Source organism: Alligator sinensis, unplaced genomic scaffold (genome assembly GCF_000455745.1).
Source record: "Alligator sinensis unplaced genomic scaffold, ASM45574v1 scaffold1456_1, whole genome shotgun sequence".
In the NCBI taxonomy this organism is placed as follows: domain Eukaryota; kingdom Metazoa; phylum Chordata; order Crocodylia; family Alligatoridae; genus Alligator; species Alligator sinensis.
This window is the reverse complement of record NW_005842763.1, coordinates 220,295-238,297: the sequence shown is the minus strand read 5'-3', so window position 1 is coordinate 238,297 and position 18,003 is coordinate 220,295. Positions and strand designations below refer to the sequence as shown.

At 40.3% G+C, this 18,003-nt stretch overlaps 1 protein-coding gene across 1 annotated transcript in view; it reads left to right on the top strand.

The window, feature by feature from the left end:
- ZNF318 (zinc finger protein 318) overlaps nt 1-17,014 on the top strand; it is a 39,923-nt gene extending 22,909 nt beyond the window's left edge. Inside the window, exons 6-11 of the mRNA XM_025216731.1 lie at nt 4,121-4,220; nt 5,008-5,294; nt 8,718-8,921; nt 9,395-9,494; nt 12,016-12,134; nt 12,601-17,014. Coding sequence (XP_025072516.1) covers nt 4,121-4,220; nt 5,008-5,294; nt 8,718-8,921; nt 9,395-9,494; nt 12,016-12,134; nt 12,601-15,954 — 4,164 coding nt within the window. The 3' untranslated portion in view covers nt 15,955-17,014. The remainder of the gene's footprint in view (nt 1-4,120; nt 4,221-5,007; nt 5,295-8,717; nt 8,922-9,394; nt 9,495-12,015; nt 12,135-12,600) is intronic.
- Nucleotides 17,015-18,003: the final 989 nt, after the last annotated feature.

Here is an 18,003-nt window from a genome sequence, read left to right as displayed (position 1 = left end):
CCCCCCCGCCCCGATTAAACCAACCTCGCTTTCCCACCCGCATTCACTACCTACCTAAAAGAAAACATTTTTTTCCCTTTCTTGTTCCTTCCCATTGCTTCCCACTTCCAGTCCCCTGCCTTACACCTATGGGAATATGTTTCCGCTTTCTTCCCTGCCCCACTCCCATGTCCCTCCCAGGCCCATACTTCTCTGTCTCTTTCTCACACAGGGGCATGGCTGTGTCCAGAATGCACTCATCCTCCTCTTTCCCACAAAGAAACACATTCAGTTTAAACAATTACAGCAAACTGTACAATATCTCCTCTTTGCCAATGCTATAGGGGTTGAGTGTTGCCCTATGGAGGTGCTCACCCCAGGGCAGCTTTAAAAAAAAAAAACCAAAATCTCATCTAGTTACAGGCTTCTGAGCTGTTGCTTGAACATGTGGGAGGGAAGTGCAAAGCTGATTACCTGTAGTCGGCTAAGAAATGGTTCAAGAATACAAAATGACTATGATGTAACAGTTTAAACATTAAGGAGGTGGAATATTTCTTTTTATATCAGTAGGATAAATGGTTGCTAGTGATGTAAAGCTGTAGTTCTGGATACTGTGCTTTTGCTTTTTGTACATGTGACAGGCAGATGATCTGCACGGCATCTAAAAACATCTAGTGGTCAGACCTGCCTCCCCATGGTCCATGGTGTCCCCTTATCTCTCACCTGCCATGACTTGATTATAGGGTCTTTTAACTGGGGAGGCTGCCTCCAGAGCCTGGGATAGCTTCTTTCTGGGTGCCTTTCCATAGTGTACAGCCCTTGGGGCTTCTCTGCCCTAAACCTCTGTGACCTCCAGCTGCTGTCATAGTCATGTCCATGACTCACAGATGTCTCCAAATTTTTCTTGCTCTGGCCCTCTTGGCTTTGACCTGCCAGTTACTTTAGCTGTGGACTCCTAAGCCTGGGCCCACTTGTGGCTTTGCTGCTGAATCCGAGCCTCTTCCCACTCTTGTGCGCTCTGGGCCCCCGGCCCCCTGCCTCGTGCGCTCTGGGCCCCCGGCCCCCTGCCTCGTGCGCTCTGGGCCAGCCCTCAGGGTTCCTGACCCCAGGCCAGGCTGCCCTCACCGCCTCAGCCCTCTGGTTCTTGACTCAGGCGAGGCTGCCTGATGCTGAGTGCCCTACCAGGCACCCCTCCATAGCCTCCACATCTACCTCCATAGCCACAGTCCAGTCCTCAAGTTACCTAAACAAACATAAACACAAGCGTAGTCAAAATATAAGCAAATGGCATCTATGAAACTTCTTCTCTGCTGTGGGACAGTACCTTGCTGTCTCCCCCTTTCCCCTTAGCTGTTTTGGTGCATCTGTTATGGGTAACTAGGGTGTTTATGGGCCTATTTCCTGCAACCAGTTTGCAGTCATGGCATCCTGTCCCCATCTGAGATTAATATCTGTCTCAAGGCATCTTCACGTAATCCCTGGTTATTTTTGGCCAGCTCAGCATGGCTCTGCTGGCACTCTGCAAACTGTTTCTCATAACTGACCCTCTCAGCCTCCAGCCTGCAGGTCCAGACTGCCTGCTTTGGCTTAGGCCTTGGGTTTATATGCCTTAAAGCCCTGCCCTCTTGCTGTCATGTGGCTCCCCCAGCCACACACAGGAGTTTCCCTTTTACTTAAGGGTCAGCTTGTGCTCCTTGCTGATGCCCCACACAGCCAGCTTAGTTTGCTGCACTCTCTTAAGAAAGTAACAGGAGCCCCTGGCTCCCTGTTACAGTGCATAAAACATTGATATTACAGTGGTGGATACATTAGACATTTTTAAATGGGTATTAAAGGATGGAGTCAGTTTGAACATAAATATTGGTCTGTGGATTTTTCCCTCTTCAAAATATTTTATAATACGTTAAAAAGAAGAGCTAGGAGGGATCATATTTTCTGTGGTATACTAAGTTTACACTGCATTTGACTCCACTTTCTATACAACTAGTTTTACTATTGCCCTCGCATAGTATGGTTGCCTTTTACTGTGGATCATTCAGAGGGCAGCAGAGAGGGATGTTTTCTAGTAAGCAAATATGATTCAGAACCACAGATTGTTAGAGGGACCTATAAATATTCTCAGAACAGAGTTTCAATAGAGGTCATCCCTTCAAGTCTCTGTTCCTAAAATAAGGTAAAGGTACATCTTCCTTTCAGAGCTTCTGTCATTATAGAATGACAGAAGCTAAATAAAAATTCTGTTTATACAGCCCACATAGCTGTATAAACAGAATTTCAAGTGGAGAATACAGCATGTGACAGCAGGAGGAAGGTTTTTACTGGCATATCTGCAACACCTTCTTGAAAGACTTAAGCTCTGCTGGCATTTTTTTGGCATAGTTCTTTCTACACCAATGTCTCTTAGCATAGATTGTTAGCTAAAGGCATGACATACTCCTATTTCAGTTGACATAGTATTACTGGTAGAATTTTTTACTGCTGATCAAGTCCAAAGGCTTTTTAATGTTGATTTACATCCTTTTTTTAATATGGGATGGTGGCAGTAATAAACTTCTGAAGATTCATTGTGGTGACAATCTTGCTTGCATGTCTAGAAACAAAGTTGGAAGGGAAAATGAAAGAAATCACTAGGTTTCATTGAAAAAGTATTCCTTTCATAAGGAATGCACAGTTACGTTAATAGAAGCTCATTTACATTATCATTTCAATGTTCCTTCAGCGTTATCTTTAATATATTAAGCAAGATGTTCTCAGCTTCCAAGAGCCACATAGAAACATTCAGTTTCTTCTGCTGTCTTAGGAGAAATGATGAATACAGGTGCTCACGATTTTTCTCTGAGTAAAAATGGCTACTTGGGAAAAACAACTCAGGAACAATCAGAGTTAAATAATTCTTGGGAGAGTTTCTCCCAGGAGAGCAAATATCTGTACACATTTTTTTTCTGAGAGAAGCCACAGCAGAGTCCCCCAGAATCCCAGGGTGCTTTGTTTCCCCCCCACCAGGTAATAGTGCGTCTCTTGCTGGACTCTGTTGCTCCAGCTGAGCAGGGAGCAGAAAATGCCCCCTTCATAATCCCACATTGTGCTACAGGGAGAGAGAGGCTAACTCTGAGCAGTCTGGGTTAGCCACTCAAGGCTGCCCTGCGCACTGTTGTCATCTGTCTTTGGGCAGACTGAAGGAGTCTACAGACCACACTGAGACGTGTGCACAGAGGCCCCATGGCTGTGGAGTGTTATCACTGCATGTCTTCGGGTAGGTTTTTCTACTAGGAGAACAAACCTGGGAGAATTCTCTCCTGGATCATTTGAATATCTGTCTGTAGTCAATAATTCAACAGAAGATAGGTGTGTTTGTAAAATGTACACAGTATTATAAGCAAAGGTAATATAGGACTGAAGCAAAAACTTGAATTACTAAAACCAAGGGTAGCATAGAAGAAGAAAGCTAGACAAAATTTATATTTTTTTAAGTTTTCATTGAGTAAGTGATGAGGGAATGTGCTGTTATTAAAAGTGCTCAATTTTGCATTAACTCTGCTTTCACTGAAGTTAGTAGGACCACATTAAGTATTTTGGAGGGGAAAAACATGTTTTTTTACTTCCGTTTACACTGTAGTATTCCTTTCCTAAGGAACAATAAATACTGTTTACTGGGCTTACAAACCAATCAGACTTGGTTTGTATAGTGCCAACAAGCAATATTCTAAAAATAGATGTTATAAGCTTTTAGGGATACTAGCCTGAGGCTTGTCCTATGTGCTCTTCCTGATGATTAATTGAATAATTTAATAAGTTAAATGAGGTTTTGCTGTCACAACATTTATCATCAGTACAATAGTGGTAACAGCAGTTTGAGGACAAAATCATGTATTGATACAGTGGTGATCTTTTTTTCCCCATATCTTTCAATGGATTGAAACATTGACACAGATAGAGTGTACAAAAATAAGTTGGTGAGAGAGAGTCCGCTAGTTTATTGTATTAAAGGGTAACACAAAAGAGTATTTTAAGACCAGTTATTTTTAATAACTAATATCCAGTGAGCTGTAATCTGGGGTTTAGCAGTCACTTAGGCAGTTCAGCCTTAGCTGTGCTGAAAGGCAGTGGGTGTTTCATGCCCTTCTCTTCCCATCCTTGTTAGGTCATAGAAGAGAGAGAGAAGCTGAAGAATGAGCGGGAAGCCCGTCAGAAGAAACTCTACTATCTCAAAACTGAGTTGGATAGACTGCGTAAACAGCAAGGTACAGCACCTTCACTTATTTTCTTTTTCTCACCAAAATGTGCTCCCAAGCCCCTGTGTGCAGCACTGCACTTCTTAGAATAGGAAGCATGTAGACCAGAATAATATGCTAGAGTGAGAGAGAGCATATTTCCCTACTCTAGGCATCCCCAGAATCTTTACAGAGCCATGATATAGTCACTTCGTTACCTCTGTCCCTATTGGTGAATGTAGCTGCTATGCTGCAACAAGTTTTTCAAGCTGTAACCTGTTTGTACTGAGTGCACGTACATAGGTCAAGCCTTTGTTCCAGCTTTCTAGAATGTGCCATTGGGCACCTTGACAAATAAGCACACTGTGCTCTGCATTCCAGTGTTGACCTGCATTTCACTGTTTTGAATAATCTAATCTGGAGAGAATAATTTTTTTTAATACACCCAAACATATTTTGGGGTAATTTAAAACTTTTTACTGAGTTAAGGCAGGCTTATTTAATTGTATGGGAGAAGGTCATTTCAGAGTAGAGTTTGAGTCCATTTATTGAACATTGTGAAGAAAACCAACGATTTTTTTTGGTCACACAATTTGAGATTAGTTTGTTCTTTGCTAGAAGGGCCCTTTTTATAAACAGACTTAGTGGATCTAATGTGAAGACATCGCCAAGAGCACAGCTTCATCCTTTACTTCTTCCTGGTCAAAAACATTAACATTATCAATTTAACAGTTATTTTTATGAGTGGAATAATACTACATTTTAACATTATTTTGCTCTTGCACTCCTTACCCCTCCACCTTATCAACTGGCTCAGGGGAGATGTTGCGGAAGAAACGTCGTGAGAAGGATGGACACAAAGACCCATTGTTGGTAGAAGTAAACCGACTGCAAGAGAATATTATGAAGGAGATTTCAGAGTTGCACAAGGAATCTGATGCAGCAGACAAGAAACAATCTGAGCTTGACAAAGTAGCCCAGATCCTGGGGATTAACATTTGTGAAAAACCCAGGAAACCACCTGTGGAAACTAAAGATTCTTCAGAAAAAAATAGCAAGTCAGAAAATTTTAAAGGTGTAGAGAAAACGACATCCTCCAACAAGGTAAGTTCTTGGATCTATGTCCAAAACAGTTTCCATGTTATGAGGACAGAGTGCTGGGGGAGGCATCTGTTCTTGCCATTTCTTGGAGATCATTTAATCCGGTGGTGCTTAACCTCTCTGGTCCCCTAGGCTGGATGAGTGGTGTAGAGCTAGTTCTCAGGCTGGATCCTGCACATGGGGTCTGTCTGCAGGCCTGATTCCAGTGCAGGGTCAGTCTGCCAGTATGATTTGGTGCTACAACATGACCCTGCACACTGGATCTGACCATATGTTGACGTGGACTGGCACACAGGACCATGGCATCTGGACCATGAGACTCCCTATGGCTTTGGAAATTTGGTGACAGGGGAGCCAGTGGCAGCATTAATTGTTGCTGCGACTGCTTCCCTATCACCACGTTTCCAGACCTATAAGGAGCCATACAGGCGAGATGACATGACTCCGTGGGCCAGATTTGACCTGTGAGTCAGAGGTTGAACACCACTGATTTAATCCAATTTAATGTCTGTGTATACTGGTTTTAGTAGCTGATTGAAATTAGAAGCAAACTTGCTGACAGTGCAGCTTCCTTGCAGGCGTGGACGCTTTGCATCTGTGTCTTCTGAGAAGCTTTGGTGAGTTTAATCTTTTAGGTTGAACAGTAGTGAAAAGTTTCTGTTTTCTTGGGTTGTCAACCCATTCACCAACCTAGGAGGGCCTATGGACTACCACTGGTTTAATCACATGCCCTTCAAACTACCTGACATGAGTGGCTCTACTGGGAGCTATAACCTCACTGACATAGCTCTCGGGGTCATCTGAGCGTGCAAGCCTTCTTACAGCATTAAAACAGTTCACGAAGGAAGAACTAAGTGATCAGAGCAAGACTTATGTTGATGTTGATATTTGCCCTTATTGGTTCACACCTGTGTTCCCTTTTGGGGAAGACCACCATTCCTCATATCGTCTCTATATTTAAAGGGTTGACAATGCCAGAATAGGCTTACTCCATTCCTGGGGACTGTTACTTTAGAATTTGTACCTGTGATTTTCATACAGCATCTCTCAAGGGTATATGAAAAACAGATACGTCGACTTTCTCATAGAGGAACTAATGTATTTGGTGGGCTAATGGCATTCATGATAAATGTTTTTTTTCCTGTAGACTTCACCATACTCTGAATTTTGCAAAGAGAAAGAGTGGCAAGGGGAAGTGAAGGGTAATAGTTTCTCTTCCCTCCCTTCCTTCTCCCAGCAAAATCCCTGAAATCAGTGAGGAATTTAGATTCCCCCCCCCCCCCCCCCCCCTTCTCTTTTTTGGTTTGATCCTGAGATCTTCTCAGCCCTACTTCATTTCAGACCTACATTTCTTTTCTTACTATAGAAGTCTTTATTTCTTTAGATTATTTGAATCAGATGCAGAAACAGTGGAACTAAAGTGGTGATTATTCATTTAAATTTTCCATCATCTTAAATTGTCTTGTTTTTCTCTCTTGGGTCTTAGCAGGAACATACATGTATTTTGGGATAAGTTTAGATCAGGGCTGCCCACTTCTGAGCAGCCAGAGGGGCACGCACACCATGTGGGCCACAGATGTGGGGGCCGCACGCTGCACAGGCGGGTGGATTCCCTTTCCTGGCTCTCCCCCACTGCATGAGCAACCCAGTTCCCCACCCCCAACATCCCTCACCATGCAGGCAGCCTGGTTCCCTCTCCTGTCTTATCTCTGCTGTCCAGTGAGCATCCCTCCCCTTTGTGTGGCTAGCCCCACAGCGCAAGTAGCTTGGCCAGCCCCTTCCTGGCTGCTGTAAAAGGAGCTGGATGGGGAAAGGGGGTACATGTTGGCAGCCAGGTAGGAGTCCATGGGCCTCATGCCACCCTGTTGGGATCCACATGGGGACTGCAGGCCACCACTTGGGTCATTCCTGGTTTAGACTATGATGCATACCACCACTGTTATTTTGACTTGCATTTTTACTTTGTTATATCCATAATAAGCAGGTTACCCTTATTTTAATTTGGAAAATTCTCTGCCCTGGCCAGAAATTGCTGGTCTCTTCAGGCACCTATAGACACATAAAATACTAGGATTAATCTCTGACATTGCTCCCACAAGTTTGTTGGTAACTTCAACTAGTAATAATTAGGATTACCTTTTCTAATAACAAAAGATTGCTCTAGCCCTGCTGCAAAGTTGAAATAAACGTTTTGGCTTGCATATGTTTCTTTGTGTTCTACAGTCCCCTTTATCACTGAGTCTTGATGCTCAGTGTGGTGGCACAAAACCTCTACAAATATGGAAGCTGAAAACTGTAGAACTGAACTGCCAATCCTGCTGGGTTGCTTTCCAAAACAAGAGAACCCAATAAGATATCTTTCTTTAAGGTTTTCTTTACAGTTTCTGTCCACATTAAAGTTCTATCCTGTAATGTACATGATGCTTGCTTTCTGTTGAAATATACATACCTAAAAGGGTGCAAAGATGACTGCCATCACTCATCAGGATGGCATGATTGTTCTAAAGGAAGGTGGCTTACACATTATCTTATAAGATCAAAATTATGTACGTCTATAAAATAATAGCACAGGCAAATCCATTTCTCTGATTCCGTGTACACACTTCCTCGCTTTTTGGGTAAATCATGTATTGATTTCTACACGTTCTCCACGTCCACCAACTGACATATCTAGAACTACTAATCTAAGACAGTAGGGCTGACTAAGTTCCATTCTGAGAGATTGTTTGATTTTTGTCTCCACATCAGGATTCCTGGTTAAAAATATTCCTTTTGACTAGTGGTTTAAAAATTCTAGGGTGCACTCTATTGTTTTTGCCTTTCCAAATCATTGGAAACCAAGTAGGTATCAAGTATCTGAAGCACAAGACACCGGTGTATCATATACATCTCAGTAAAAGGGCTTCTTCCTAGCTCCTTTATAAGCTGTGAACCTGCTGGAGAGGACAGGCTTTATTTAACATTGCTGGATGTTATTTGTAAGATAAATAGTTTAACTCAACTGGTTTGCTTCATTTTTGTTTTATTTCCTTGCAACTTAGTTTTACAATAACCACATACTGATATTGAGCTGCATTTTAGGTATTATCTAGTACTCTAATACTGTACAGATATTCCGCACAACCCTTGAATTAGGAAGGGTGCATGCCTTAGGGTATCTGCTTATTGGTTCCTTGATTACCTACCTACTATCCAGCCATTGCTTCTGGGAATCTTATTGGAAGCTCTTCACTGTGACCACGCAGCATCTGAGCAATGCCTGAAACAGTGGAATTAGCCTGGGCAGTGACCAGCAGGTGATATATATATATATATATTTTTTTTTTGTGTGTGAATATATTTTCTGTTGGAGGCAGGTTCTGCGTTCCAAAGCACCATGTGTGTCCTGCTGTGTCTTAGAAAAATGTTTCCTTTTGTTCAATTTAGGAGTCAAAAACAACTAATGAAAAGTCCAGAGGTAAAAGCCCCAAGCCTGCAGAATCCTCTTCACTGTCATCAAAGCATCCTTTCCAGTTGGCCAATATTTATGAATATTATGATGCAGGGAACCACTGGTGCAAAGACTGCAATACCATCTGTGGAACCATGTTTGACTTTTTTACACACATGCACAATAAGAAACACAGACAGGTATGTGTCAGGTCATCGTCTTCAAGTAGATTTCATGCTGCTATTCGGAATAATGCTCTGAAGTATCAATCACAAAATACCATTTTGCAGGAGAGCAATCTGGCAGGAATGTTATTTGCCTGCTGTAAAACTGTGGAAGTTTGTGTAGCAGCCAGTGCTTTTTGATTAGGGAAACAGGGTTGTTTTTTTTTTAATTTAGTTCAATAGGGGACAAGCATTAAAGATTATACATTTCATACTCTGCCATGTCTTTTACGTTTTACTCTTTTCACAGGTTTCTTAATAAGAAGAAACATTTTTTTAAAAATTGGAAAAGGGGGAGGGAAAAGGGAGAATATAATTCTTGTAAATATTTTGATTGTAATTGTGATTTTTAATGTTGTAAAGTGATGTTAAAAGGAAAAACAGGAAAGGTGTAATTGCCTTGCTGTTGCAATGTATGAGCCTGTATGCCTCTGTCACTGTGCAAATAGACCCTGGATCCTTACAACAGACCTTGGGCATCGAAGACCCAGAGTGAGACCAAACAAGATTCTATAAGACGCATTGATAAGATAACTGTCCCCGCCAAAGGTACGTTACTTCCTTTTCTCCTAGATATTGCCTCACTCTGTCCTCCAGCAGGTTCCAGCTGCTCAAGGACAAGGTGAATTGGATTTAAATTGAGATTTAAATCATGAAGCCTCAATGTAATTGTCGTTTTCTGCAAAAAGTGCATTCTTGTTGTTTGATACAACCTTAATACATATTATTCACAGCTCAGAGATAGATGTAGGTTTCATTTTTAGAAGGTACATGCTATACATTTTAAAGCAGCGATTTTATTTTGATTTTTTTAGACTGATTTTGCAGCTACGTTAGAAAACTGAATTACGATTTGGTTATTTTATTTACCAAAGCTAATTAAAGCAGATACTTGTGAAGTCATTTGGAGGTGAACTGTCTCCAGTTCACTAGATTAATCGTGTATATTTGGGGGATATTTTTGCCATGCCATACTAGGATGATAACCATTGTCATAAAAAACAACAGACATAAATTGTTTTGTTTAACTAAAACAACAAACATATATTTTGGATTTTTTTCTTCAATAATAAACGTATAATTATTTTAACAAAACAAGCATACATAGTTTTCATTTTTTTAAACTATTTTAGTTTTAAATGTGAAATGTGTCTTTTTAACAAAAATTAAATGGATTATTTCAGCCAGGTCAACATGAGAAACTTATCCAGAAAACTCAGTCTTTACCTTCCTCTTCCTGTTTATTCATAGATTGGAAAAGAAAGATGAGCTTTCTTGCTTTTTCAGTTCCCAAGCGGTATCCCAATTTAGAGTGAATTAGTCCAAAGGAAGAAAATATTCTTTATATACCTGCAGAAGAAGCTAGTGATGTTATGAACTGGATTACCACTTCAGTAGTCTCTGATGAATCCAGGTGCTTAAGTGACTTTCACCAGTTCACTAGTGTGACTTCCTTTAAAACTTCATCAGCAACCATATATTTCTTGAATGGTTTATCCTTAGCCCTGAAATTTATTATGGAGAGATTATTGCTAGATGTCCATGCCGTAACCAACTCCTCTTCTTCAGCAGTTAAGGATTGACCTTGGTACAGAGTATTGAGATTATTGGCAAGAAAATGAGCTGGAGATAGTGCTTGATGATCCATTTATTTTTTTAATGCCTGTAATTTAACTCTGTCATGGCTTATTTCTCTTTTCAAGGTCTCACTCAGTCTCTTCCAAATTTAAACAACATCAGCAATAAAACACCAATTTCCCTGTACTTTGTTCAAGGCTATGGAAATAGGCTTCAGGATAGTCAGCATATGTTCTACATTTCTCTTGAGCCGAATGTTGAGAACTTTGGCTATGACATTTCCATCTACTTTGTCACAATTTTGTTCACAAATTGTCATCGGATTAGGCCAGTTCTCAATATATTGGTCAAAACAGTCCACTGCTGAGTTCCATCACATGTCTTGTGGGAGAGTTAGTTTGGTTCCCCCTGCTTTGTTTAGAGCAGCTGCTGCAAATTGATTGTTATGGAAGTATTTTGCAATTTCAACAACATTAGCCTTTATTTCTAGAGCACTGAAGTCTTTGGCTAAGAGGTACATCAAATGAGTGCTGCAGCCATATGTTATTAGCTAATGTTAGCCATTCAGAGTAGGTGTAAATGTTTCATTTTGTGGTTATTCATGTTGAAAAGCGCATGGAGTAAGGTCTCAGGAAAACAGGTGGGTTTTAAATTCCTTGATAATTGCTTTTTCCAAATGTTAGGTGACTTTCTTACTTGAAATGCTCAGATGTGCAGATGAAGAACTAGGAGCTGGAAAGTGCTTGTAAAAGATACTGTGGTTTGTGTGGACTTGAGCAGTATTTCAGCTGCCTTGTATTAGGTAGCTTTGCTTTATCTGTGATGTTTTGATTCTGAGAGTCACTAAAACACATCTATGGTGGATAACTTGATGGGTTGCAATGAATGGAATGGTTTTGAGAGAACCATGAAGAAAGGATGAGGAGTAAAATGGTGCACTTAAGTCCTGGTAGCAGTTAGTAAATGTACTTACAACTTGTTTTAATCTTCATACAACTTCAGTAATGGCTCAGTGAGGTTTTGCTGTAGGTTGGATTACTGCAGTTTGCTTTTTGTGGGCATAAAAATGCAATGAGTTAAGCTCTTTTAACAGAGTTGCCTGTTTCTCCGAAGTTTGTTGCTATTGATTTTTTTGTGTTTTTTCCTAAAGAAGATCTTGCAATCTTAAGTGTTTTTAAGTGGAATTTGTAGTTGATGTAAGTGAAAAAATAAAAAGCCAGTTGATATTCCAAGAAGTACTAGTGTGATTGAATAAAAGAACTGAAAATAATTCTTTGTCATTAAGTGTTTTTAAAAAATGTAGGGAATACTGCTAGTGAAGGTTCTTTTATCAGTAAATAGCATTATCACCACTTGTACAACTGCATGAAGAGGGAACATTGCTGGAGGTTTCATTGTTCCTTGTACTTGACACAGACTTTTTTTTTGGTTGGCTTTTTTAAAGGTTAATTATATTCTTGTACTATTTGATTGTTTTCTTTGGCCTTTTCAGGCACTGAGTTTCTGATTCCTATCACTGGATATTATTGCCAGCTCTGTCATGAATTTTTTGGAGATCAGATCTCAGCAGAGCAACATGTGAAAAGTCATCCTCACAATGAGAAATATAAGGTTTGTACATCGCATACCAGGAGTAAGCCATTCCTTTTTTAGCTTGTACTTTACTCTTTTTTCTTTTTCTTCTCCTTTTATTAGAAATAATATTTGACTCCTTAATTTATACATTTGAATAGCTTTACCATTTAGTTCTGAGCCAACTAAATAGACTAAGAGCAAGAATTAAAAGTTGCCTGCTATGATAGAGGCTCATCTGTCATGTGCATGATGTTGAAGTGGTCATGCTTCAGTCCCAGTGCTGATTTCCAGACAGTTTCGTTAAACATAGGAGATAACTTGAGTACTTTCTTAGCAATGAGTTACAGAATCCTGGGTCTATGAAGCCCTGGTTCATGGTAGGAAGTAATTCTATGTTCTCCATTAAGTGTTGAACTGGCAAGTTTTAACAAGTCTAAACTGCTCCAGAGCAGAGTTTTTCTTTTGTAATTGCTATTGACACTGTACCATTTCTCTTTCACAGAAATATGTGGATGAAAATCCACTCTACGAAGAGAGGAGAAACCTGGACCGTCAGGCCGGGTTGGCTGTGGTCCTGGAAACAGAACGCAGGCGACAGAATGAGCTGAAACGAAAACTGAGTGAAAAGCAGAAAGAAGAGAAAGATGAGAAGAAGGCAAAAGTAGTAAAGAAAGAGGAAACAAAGAGCACTCCAGAGCTGGGAGAAGGGCCTAATGAAACCAAAAGTACTCCGGGCAGAATAGATCCTGCTGGGCGAAAACTTGGAATTAAGCTTAAACTGAAGAAGGAAGAGAAGAAAGAAGAGAAGAAAGAAGAAAAGAAAGAGGAATCTTCAACTCAGTCTTCCTTTGGAAAGTTCAGCTGGAAGAAGAATGAGAGAGAGGATAAGAGCCTAGGAGCAGCTTCAGCTGTCCTAAAGGAGGAGAATGCTGAAGGAAACAAAGATAAGGAGGAGGGTAAGTCTCCGTCTGGAAAACCCCATGTGAAGCCCATTGAAATAAAGCTTTCTGGGAAAACTGTGATACCACACACTAGCCCCTGGACACCAGTCTCTTCTACTTCAACACAAGCAAAAATTCGACCCAATCTGCCAGTTCCCACCATGATTCTGAGGAAATCTGTAACTGCAACAGTAAGCAAGCCAGCACCTTTGAACACTTTTTTGTCTATAAAATCTTCTGGAGCCACCATCAAACCTCTGCCTGTGGTGAAAGAAACCTTTGCAGACTTGTTGCTGCCTCCAGATATCATCTCAAAAGCATTTGGTGGAGAAGAAGTAATTTTGAAAGGGACACAGGAGGATTTGAAAGTGCCAGAGAAGAATGAGTCTTCTCAGGCTTCTGAGATACCACCTCCACCCCCACCCCCGCCTCCGCCCCCACCCAAGCAGACAGCTGTCATCCCAGCAGATGAAGTGGCTCCAGGTGTGTCTGAGAGTGAACAGCCCATATTGGCAATGCCAGTGCGCCCTCCTCCACCACCATTTTCTACTGTTTTTAGTGACCAGGCTAAAAAAATAGAGAAAAGGAACTCTTGCCTGGCCACAGCTAATGCTAAAGATCTTTATGGTATTTTTTACAGTAGTGGTGGAAAGAATTCAGCTGATGGCAAACTCGCAAGTTCAACTTGTCTAGTTCCAAATGGAGAAAACACTAATCTAGTAAAAACAGAGAGAAACATAGACATGCCATCAAACTCTAAACAAAGTATTAATACATCACAAAATGTAGTTACTTACTCGGAGGCTAGTCAGGTAAACAAAGTAGAGAAGACCTCTGCACCTGAGAAGATGGAAATCCAGGAAACTTGTAAAGCAAAAAGCACTGAAATCCCAAACAGTGTTCAGGAGGAGGTGAACCACAAATCCCAAACTACTCTTACATCAGATATTTGGGCTAAACCCAAAGAGGAGGAGTCCTTGCAATCTAAAGTTGTAGTAGAAGATACTTCAATATCCTGTGAGAATGAGGCAGAAATTAACAAGAAGCCAATAGAGTCTCAGATGTCCAAATTGTCAGAAACTAAAACTGATACTGCTGGTCAGAACTCTTCAGTAATGAGACACTTAGGTGCAGCAAGTGTAGAAAAGGTGGTCAACCAGGTACCCCAAGGCCCACAGATAAATGAGGTCCAAGAAAAAATTGGAGACAGACAGACAGACGATACCGTGGATAACAAAGCAGATGCATCTGGTACCTTGAAAAAAGATGTAGAGATAAAAAACTTGGAATTAACAGGGTCTCATTCTGAAGTTAGTTTGGAACACTCCAGGGGTCTGTCATCTGCTGTAGACCATGAAATGCAAAATGTGGAAGATCACAGTTTAGTAGAGGAAAAATTAAGCAATGACTTCAGTAAAACTAATAGAGAAATTGATGGGCCAGGTGTGCCACATGCTAAGAGTAAATTGATTCCAAAATTGCAAGGGCCATCAGCTAAAGTCAGGAAGAAAAAAATTCCAGTAGCAAAGATGAGAGAGCAGAGTTGTAATGATGCTTCCTTAAAAGAGGTGAAACAGGAAAATACTGACTCAGAAAGGTTTCAGTCAGAAATCATTGATGAAGTCCCACAGATTTCAGAAATACAAAATACTGTTTCAAAATTGACAGCATGCCCTGATGAATTGGCTTTATCCAAAACTAGTAATGAAAAGGAACAGGTCATTTTGGATTGTTCTCAGTCAACAAGTAGTCAGAAACTACTAGATGCCCCAGTAGTAGAAATAAATGATTCAAGTGAAGTCACCGTCTCAGAATCAATAGAGATGAAATCAGACACAAGTCTCATCAATGTAGAAATGACAAATAGCTCATTAGTGTTACAAAAAGAGGGCAGGAATGAACTTTCAAGCTGTGCAATCCACCAGTCCCAGAAGCAAGGAGTCACAGAGTTAGCCAGCACCTGTACTACAAATACTGTTGAAGCCAACTCCAGTCTAAAACTGTTTAGTGTTAAAAATAACACTTCAGGAGGAACTGGATCAGATGAAAAGATAGATGCTTTAATTGCAGAGAAAAATTCAGAAGAGAGGGGGATTGTAGACTTTTCTACTCAGTCTGATATGGTCCAAGAGTCGCTGAATGATGCCCTTGCCACAGACTTTAGTGTGGGACCCCTTGGAGAGGGCAGTGTCTCCCGCACTGAAATGAACTGTGAAATCTTAAAAGCCACAGCAGCCAACGACTTTGACTTGAACACCAGTTATTCAGGATTCAATTTTGAACAGTCCGAAACACTCACATTAAATTTTAACATGGAAAATGAGGGAGATTCGTTAAAGCCAGAAAATGTAAAGTCTAGTGGTACTTCTACCCTTAAAACAGAGTTGGAATTAGAAAGCATTGATTTCAGTTTGGGGGACATAGAAGTGGAACGTGCACATCTGGGTATTCTTACAGATCTTAGTGAAGATACGGAAGATGTTCCAAAGTTAGAAACCATCACATCCATTGGTTTGGAGTCCAGTAAAACCTGTGAACTGAGCATTCAGCAGCCAGTGGATGAACCAGAAATAATTGATTTTGTTGCATTAACTTCTGGTGATCAAGAAGAAAAGTTTTGTACCCTAATCTCTGAAACAGGTGTCCCACACCTTGAGTCACAATCATTAAATAGTGATACTACAGAGATAGGCATGCCTGTTCTAGATATTCAGGGAATGCCTCCGATGTCTGAGATCCTTCTGCAAGTGGAGGAGAGCAAAGATGGCACTGCTGATGCTACTGAAATGCCATCGTTGAGTTGTGATGGAGACGGTGTGGAAAGCCAGGCAGCTGGGTGCATTGAAACTCCTCTTCCTGAGCTCAAAGACGCACCTGGAAAGGAGGGTGGCTTGGGTGAAAATGGAAATTGCTGACAGTAGTTTGGAAACGAACCCAGCTAATCCTAATATTTGAGGAGCCCTGGCTGCAGTTTTGTTTATATATGTGTATATATAAATATGTTTTTGGTTCTGTTTCGGTTTGATATGTTGGATGTATTTGCATCCTACAGTAGATATTGACTAATGCTAAAGCATATTTTACCAAAACCAGACACACACTTTATTCTGTACATACTGAATTGTGTAAAATGTCTTTCCTGTGAAATTTTGCCAATTTCTTTTCTATACTCTGCCATTAAAGTGGAATTTCTCACCTATAATGCGTGTGTCTTGGTTGTTTATTTTTTGGCTTTTATTCTTTATCATTTTGGGACACTTTCCAGTTCATGCTGTTTCTATCAGTAGCATTCCTCGACTAGCCTGGCCCATGTGACAAGCTCAAGAAACCTGTTCAGAACATAAGGAAATGGAGACTCTTACCGAAGAATTAAAACTGATAATTTCTTTAAAATGTAATGCATGATTTTGATTGCTTTCATTGTTTGAAATGCAGAACTTGTTAATAGAATTGCCTTTTGAATGGTTTCATGTCCTGTGGTTTGTAATTATGTTATTGTATTACATCTGTACTTCAAATGTCTCGTGCTGTATTGTATTATGGATGCCACCTCACTAAGCAAGGGAAGAAAATCTATCCGACTCACTTTTGGAGAAGAAGACTAATCGGTAAGGCTCTGTGGCCTGACACCTGGACCAGACATTTTGAGGTCACTTACATGATTTGAAATAGCCTTTCTTTCATTGTATTGTGATCTAGTAACTATTTGTGTTAAATCATTTAGCAGCTGCCCAGTTCATGAAGAAGCAGAAGATCTGAACCCTGGTCTCAGAAATTGGACTCGCCCCATGTGACACAGATACATGCATACCCACCCTGAATGGTCCCTGAGCCATTAAAACCTGTAGTATGATGGTTTTCATTGTACAGCGTGTCAAAGACTTAAAACATTTAATGTTTGCTTGGATAAATCTAACATTTTTATTTGTAAATCATTTAAAAATAAACGTGATCAAAAATATTTTCTTCTAGATATTTTTTTTATTGTAAACGAGTACTTCATTTTAACAGACTTAATCCTGAAGCAGACATTGAAACTCATATAACAGTTGAGAGAATGAAGATCTTGAGCAATGGGCTTAACCAGTAAAGGCCTGGTAAAATTCACGTTGAAATCAATAAAGACTCCAGTTGATGTTGAAGTCTTGAGAAGGTCCTGAGTTCATTCGGGGTTAGCAAAAAATAGCAGAGGTTTGTCCGCTTCATCGTTCTCCTTTTTAACCCCTTGCCCAACCCAGTACCCTTTATCTTTGAAGGTGAACCTGTATGGAGGCACAAAATGGGTTTGTTTTTTTCTTTTGGTTTGTTTTCCCTTTCCTGTTTTACTGGGCGTATAAAGAGAGTTGGAGTGGTTTCTCAGAATCCTTTTGTTGTATTACTTGCGTTAGAAATTTTGATTCTCTTTAGCCTGACCCTGGGGAGAGTGCAAATGGTGATGTCACAAGAAAGCAAGTTGCTGAAAATTAAGTTGTTAAGAGGGGAAGGAAACTTTTTGTGAAACTATTTAGAGTTGTATAGTTATACAGTATATAAACAATTACTGTTTTGAATATAGGAACTTTGTTAAAGCGTTGTCACCCTTTCCTCTTCGGTTGAAATGTTATGTCCTTTGTGAATTCTTTTTTCTTTACATCTCCCACCAGGCTGCCTAACTAAACCAGAGAAGACAAGATTTTACATTTTGATATTTGTAAGTTAACACACAGCTTGGGGTGGTCTTTGTACAGGGGAACTCTTCAAGTAGTCTTCAGACATCATGAAGCAACCTTTTCAGAGCTGTTTATGGATCTTGTTTGACAAATAATTATTTTCTCAATGATACTTCTATCCTGTGAGTAATTGACTGCAGATGGCAATAGATGTTGACTTTTTTTTTTTTTTAACTTCTCTTCTTTGTTCCATTCTCTTCAGGGGTTATTCTGCTCTCTGGTGTCACTTGCAACCTCCTCTGTTTTCTTGTCAGC